This window comes from Amblyraja radiata, chromosome 19 (assembly GCF_010909765.2).
Source record: "Amblyraja radiata isolate CabotCenter1 chromosome 19, sAmbRad1.1.pri, whole genome shotgun sequence".
Classification (NCBI taxonomy): domain Eukaryota; kingdom Metazoa; phylum Chordata; class Chondrichthyes; order Rajiformes; family Rajidae; genus Amblyraja; species Amblyraja radiata.
Window position 1 is genome coordinate 7,321,550 of NC_045974.1, and position 6,894 is coordinate 7,328,443.

A 6,894-nucleotide genomic window follows, 5' to 3' on the forward strand; every position below is an offset into this window, starting at 1 on the left:
TGTGTGTGTGTGTGTGTGTGTGTGTGTGTGTGTGTGTGTGTTTGTCTATGCAACTGTTGTGCGACTGTCTGTCTGTCTGTGCAACTGTCTGTGTGACGGTCTCTGTGTGTGACGGTCTGTGTGTGTGTGTGTGTGAGGGTCTCTGTGTGTGACTGTCTGTCTGTGTGACTGTCTGTGTGTGTGTACGACTGTCTGTGTGAGTGTCTGTCTGTGTGTGTGATGGTCTGTGTGTGTGTGTGTGTGTGTGTGTGTGTCTCTCTCTCTGATACAATATCTGTCTACGATGGCGACTCTGCTGGTTACCTGCTGTGTGTGTGTGTGTGTTTGCAGGCATGCACGGCGTGTCCAACCTACGATCTCGCTCGTTGTCGGGGACTGGGAGGTCCTTGGTTGGGTCCTGGCTAAAGCTGAACCGAACAGACGTAAATTTTCTACTCTACGCACACCTCACCTACGTCACGCTACCGATGCATCGTATTACAACAGGTAAGTCCCACCGCCAATCTCACGGCACGTCGTCAGACATCCCACCAGTCTAGTTCAGAGATACAGCGCAGAAACAAGACCTTCAGCCCTCCAAGTCGGCACCGACCAGCGATCCCCGCACACTAACACTATTCTACACACACTAGGGACAATTTGCATTTATATCGAAACCAAATAACCTACACGCGTGTACGTCTTTGGAGCGTGGGAGGAAAACCCACGCAGGTCACGGGGAGAAGGTACAAACTCCGTACAGACGGTGTCCGTAATCAGGATGGAACCTGGGTCTCTGGCGCTGTGAGGCAGCCACTCTACCGCTGCGCCACCATGACCGCCCATGGCGTACCGCAGTCTAATGGCATCGCCAAGGGAAATGCACCATTAATGGACGGCTGATGGGGGGGGGGGGTGGGGGGGGGGGGAGATGGACGGTAAAAGAGCTGTCTTTGGCTCTTAATTGAGGAAAATATTTGTGGCGTGATTAATAAAAGTCATGCGTAGAGCTAATTTTGCCTCGTATCAAAGTACATAATGTCGTGCTTCCTTGTAAAGAGAGCGGCACGGTGGCGCAGCGGTAGAGTTACTGCCTCACAGCGCCAGAGACCCGGGTTTCATCCTCACTACGGGCGCCGTCTGCACGGAGTTTGCACGTTCTCCCCGTGACCCCCGGCTGCTCTGGTTTCCTCCCACTCTCCAAAGACGTACGGGGTTGACGGCTAACTGGCCTTGGTAAAGTGTAAATTGTCCCCAGTGTGTGTGGGATAGTGCTAGGCCGGTTGGCACAGACGTGCTGGGCCGAAGGGCCTGTTTTCATGGATTAAACTAAAATAAACCAGGCCTAGAGTGCGAGTGTGATGTGGATGTGAGAGATTTGATCTGGAACTATTTGGGGCAACAGAGAAGGGACAACAAAATGCAAAGTAAAAACTTCTGTTGAATTATAAATTTGGGCAATTAATGGCATTAATCTCACTCAAGTTCTCTTCCAGACAATCTGGCAAGTTCACTAATTTAATTTTTTTTGTAAACACTTTCTTCAAGGCACAGGTGGCTGGAAATTTGAAGAGTTCTTTAAATATCAAATTATGAAAGTTTGATTTATTAGATCGCCCCTTTTCCATTTTATTTTAATTTTCAATCGTAAATGGGTTATTATATTGCCGCAACTCAACAATTCATGAATAATTAACTGCTCATGAATAAATCTCAAGAACGCAGAACAGTACAGCACAGGAACAGACCCTTCAGCCCGCAATGCCCCTGCCAAACATACTATCAAGTGAAAACAATCCCCTCTCCCGACAAATGATCCATCTTCCTCCATTCCCTTCACATCTGTGCGTCTATCTAAAAGCTTCTTGGTTGCCACTATCGTAGCTACATCCACCACCACCACCACCCCCGGCAGCAAGTTCCAGGCAACCACCACAGTCTATTTTAAAAAGGACTTGCCCTGCACACCTCCCTTGAACATGGCCCTTCTCGCCTTAAAGCTACGTCCCCTAGTCGTGGACATTTCCAGCATTAGTTCAAGTTCAAGTTCAAGTGAGTTTATTGTCATGTGTCCCTGTATAGGACAATGAAATTCTTGCTTTGCTTAAGCACACAGAACATAGTAGGCATTTACTACAAAACAGATAAATGTGTCCATATACCATGATATAAATATATACACACATGAATAAATAAACTGGTAGTGCAAATAACAGAAAGTGGTTGCTAATAATCAGAGTTTTGTCCGAGCCAGGTTTAATAGCCTGACGGCTGAGGGGAAGTAGCTATTCCTGAACCTGGTTGTTGCAGTCTTCAGGCTCCTGTACCTTCTACCTGAAGGTAGCAGGGAGATGAGTGTGTGGCCAGGATGGTGAGGGTCTTTGATGATACTGCCAGCCTTTTTGAGGCAGCGACTGCGGTAAATCCCCTCGATGGAAGGAAGGTCAGAGCCGATGATGGACTGGGCAGTGTTTACGACTTTTTGTAGTCTTTTCCATTAGTGAAAAGTTCCTCCCATATAGAAGACCTGATGGAAGTTTTTTTTTTAAAGCTATCGGGTCTTCCCCCTGCCCCTAAGGATGTTTCCACTAACGGGAGAGTCTAGGACTAGAGGTCGGAGCCTCAGGATTAAAAGATGTTGTTTTAGGAAGGAGATGAGGAGAAATTTCTTTAGTCAGAGGGTGGCGAATCTGTGGAATTCTTGGCCAGAGAAGGCTGTGGAGGCCAAGTCAGTGGATATTTTTAAGGCAGAGATAGATAGATTCTTGATTAGTACGGGTGTTAGGGGTTATGGGGAGAAGGCAGGAGAATGGGGTTAGGAGGGAGAGAGATCAGCCATGATTGAATGGCGGAGTAGGCAGAATGGGGCCTAATAGGGACTTAATGTCCTAATTCTACTACTATTCCATATGACCTCATGACCAAGCTGCCCCCCCCCCCCCATCCTCCACGCTCCAGAGAAAGCAATCCAAATTTGTCCAGAAGGACAAAAAGTGCTGGGGTAACTCAGCGGGTCAGGCAGCATCTCTGGAGAACATGGATAGCCGACAATTTGGGTTGGGGCCCTACTTCTGACGGATTGTAGGGGGTGGGGAAGAAAGCTTGTTGAGATCAGGGGCAGGACAGTAGGTGGACACGGGCAAGGAGGGGGGGATTTGATAGCATTGTGCACCAGATTTGGCGATCCCAGTAATTCCATAATCTTTTTCCAAACCCATTATCTAAAATGACTTACTGCAAATGAACTGAATTAAAATAGGATTATATTTCTAAAGCCGGCAATTATCAGCCCTCATTAAACGTGCTGGGTAATTTCATGGACACTGAATTCAATTCCCACGTCTTTTTCTCTCTCTGGTTCGTTTGGGCCCACCGAGTCCGCGCCGACCAGCGATCACCCCGTACGCTAGCACTATTCTACACACTGGGGACAATTTACAATTCTTACCGATCAGCCTAGAAACCTGCACGTCTTTGGAAGGTGGGAGGAAACCGGAGCACCTGGAGAAAACCCACGCGGTCACGGGGAGAACATAGAAACATACAAAATAGGTGCAGGAGTAGGCCACTCGGCCCTTCGACCCTGCACAGCCATTCAATATGATCATGGCTGATCATCCAACTCAGTATCCCATCCCTGCCCTCTCTCCATACCCCCTGATCCCTTTAGCCACAAGGGCCACATCTAACTCCCTCTTAAATATAGCCAATGAACTGGCCTCAACGACCTTCTGTGGCAGAGAATTCCAGAGATTCACCACTCTATGCGTGAAAAATGTTTTTCTCATCCCGGTCCTAAAAGATTTCCCCCTTTTCCTTAAACTGTGACCCCTTGTTCTGGACTTCCCCAACATCGGGAACAATCTTCCTGCATCTAGCCTGTCCAACCCCTTAAGAATTTTGTAAGTTTCTATAAGATCCCCCCCTCAATCTTCTAAATTCTAGCAAGAACGTGCAAACTCCACACAGACAGCGCCCGTAGTCGGGATCGAACCGGGGTCTCTGGCGATGTGAGGCAGATCCGAAGAATGGTCTGGACCTGAAATGTCACTCTTTCCAGAGATGCTGCCTGTCCCCCCCGCTGAGTTACTTCAGCATTTTGTGCCTATCTATCTTCGGTGTCAACCAGCATCTGCAGTTCCTTCGTGCACTGAACGCTGGTCGGCGCGGACACGGTGGGGGCGAAGGGCGTGTTTCCGCGCTGTATCTCGCTAAAGTCTCATGTAAAGTCCAAAGTGTATTCAAGTAACTATGATGGCATCTCTCCCCCTCTCTCTCTCTCTCTCTCTCGCAGACATTTTAGAAATCCGTCAGAAACCAATCCTGATGACATAGCAAAGAGAAGGCCCTGTCTTCCAAACCCGCAGCCATGTGCCTGATTGGGAACTGGATTCTTGACGACACCGCCACCTAGTGTTGGGATGGAAGGGAAGTTTAATGGGGGAATACCAGCTCATTGAAGTGCCTGCTCCACTTGCCCGAGGGATCTGCCCAGTGCCAACAGAGTCCTAGTTCGGAGCTGGGCCCGGAGGATCAGTAACGAGAATGACCAACACAGAATCCTTCGCCGGCCGTCTCTGACGACTGAACTGCTTTGTACCCAACACCGCCAGGGACGGAGAACAAAGAAAAATAACTTGCTGCAATTTATATTAAACGGGACATTAAATGAACTCTTAAAGGAGCTGCGTTCAATAGGTAGAGGACATTTTTCTTCCTAATCTTTGTCAAAGCACCGTTGGGATAGTGTGCTTATATCGGTAGTGTTGTAAGGTAACACTTGATTTTTTTAAATATGTGAATGGTGGAGAGGCGAGGTGACGAAAGGTGCGGAACCACTGTGACCGCACAGTGTTATCATTGCTTTGCAGAGTCTTTGCATCAACAGGGTTTGTTAGGGAGCGGGGGAAGAGGCCACCTTTTTTTTCACAGCAACAGACACCCGGGTTCGATCCTGACTACGGGTGCTGTCTGTACGGAGTTTGCACGTTCTCCCCGTGACCTGCGTGGGTTTTCTCCAGGTGCTCGGGTTTCCTCCCATACTCCAAAGACGTCCAAGTTTGTAGGCTAATTGGCTTGGTAAAATGTAAATTGTCCCTAGTGTGTGTGTGTGTAGGATAGTGTTAGTGTGCGGGGTTGGTGGGCCGAAGGGCCTGTTTCCACGCTGTATTTCTAAACTAAAATAAACTACAATGAGGTTTCTTTGCGCTGTGTGAGCTCAGAGGTACTTCTGTAGGTTGCAGTGGCAACCTTTAGATCTTGAGACAAACTGGCCCCAAACCTCAGTGAATGTTAGTGAGGAGAAAAGGGAATCTTGCTCAACTTCAGTTGAAGCCTTTGTACATTTATATCTGGGGATTTCAAGATTTTAGCAACTTCTTTCAAGTTGTCCCCATCCTGGTGAAGCACAACTGGAATATGGGAGCCGTAGCTATTTAGCGAATCGTTCACCACACCCTGATGAGTCCCAGGCCTCACCTTATTTTTGGGAAGCCCGCCATTTCCAGCTTCCAGGAAGCATGGCTGACGGCCATTTTGATTCTGCTCTTTCCTCTTCCCTTCATGAGCCGTCTCTTATTCTCCTCCCAACTCACTCGATTCCATTTAAACATTGAAAATATTCGCATCGCACTTTTCCGGGGAAGAGATAGGAGCAGAATTATGCCATTCGGCCCATTAAGTCAACTCCGCCATTCAATCATGGCTGATCTATCTCTCCCTCCTGACCCCATTCTCCTGCCTTCTCCCCCATAACCTCTGACAGAATAGAACACGGCTCCAAAATCGTGGTGATTTGTTTTGAAAAGAAAAATTAAAAAGTACAATAACCATTGTTTCCTTTTCATAAAACACTGAGGTTTTTGGAGGGACAAATGAACTTTTTTTAATTTTATTAGCAAACGGACTTTAACCTGTAGCCATAGTTTTCGATATCCCCTCTGAATGCACCTGCTGAAAGTGAGCCTGTGTACGTCATGTTTGATGTAAAATGGAGGCGGAATGAGTGGCCCCACTGACGTTGGATCCAATCCGGCTCTCTCTGACCTTCTGATGGAAAACGCAGATAGAACAGGAACAGAAACAGCAAAACGACACTTAACTCCCACACGTATGTGCTCAGTAAAGATCTCATTAGGGAATATTCAATGTGCATACGTCTGCCACAAGACAACTGATTTGAATTTCTGATATTTTGTTTATTTCTCTTCTAAAAAGAGACAGCATTGTGATGATGAAGATGATGATGATACGTTATTGTCACTTGTACCTAGCTGGGTGCAGTGAAATTCTTAGTTTTTGCACAAAAGAGTCCCCACAAAGTCGCGGACAAAGTTACAAAAAATACTAATCCCTTCTCCTTATTGTCATAAGGAACAGGAGCAGAATTAGGCCTTTCGGCCCATCAAGTCTACTCCGCCATTCAATCATGGCTGATCTATCTCTCCCTCTTAACCCCATTCTCCTGCCTTCTCCCTGTAACCTCTCACACCCGTACTAATCAAGAATCTATCTATCCCTGCCTTAAAAAATATCCGCTAACTTGGCCTCCACAGAACAATGTGGCAAAGAATTCCACAGATTCACCACCCTCTGACTAAAGAAATTTCTCCTCATCTCATTCCTAAAAGAACGTCCTTTAATTCTAAGTCTTCCCCTTCCCCTCCCCCTCAGTCCTCAGCATCCCCCACACCAGGCCCCTCTTAGCTGCATGGCGTACATTGTCATTTAGTTAGTTTAAAAGCTTTGTTATTTTCTCCTGCTAATAGGGATGAGAGTGTTCAACTCTCCAATCATTTGGAGCACCTGCCATGTGCTTTAGAAACATTAAAAATAGGTGCAGGAGTAGGCCATTCGGCCCTTCGAGCCAGCACCGCCATTCAATGGGATCATGGCTGATCATCCACAATCAGTAAC

The 6,894-nt window shown here is 47.2% G+C and overlaps 1 protein-coding gene across 2 annotated transcripts in view; it reads left to right on the forward strand.

The window, feature by feature from the left end:
* kiaa0930 (KIAA0930 ortholog) overlaps positions 1-4,768 on the forward strand; it is a 55,395-nt gene extending 50,627 nt beyond the window's left edge. For both annotated transcript variants that reach the window (XM_033037567.1, XM_033037568.1), the window contains 2 exons: positions 331-486; positions 4,274-4,768. In XM_033037567.1, the coding sequence (XP_032893458.1) occupies positions 331-486; positions 4,274-4,314 (197 nt within the window). In that variant the 3' untranslated portion in view covers positions 4,315-4,768. The remainder of the gene's footprint in view (positions 1-330; positions 487-4,273) is intronic.
* The last annotated feature ends 2,126 nt before the right edge of the window (positions 4,769-6,894 follow it).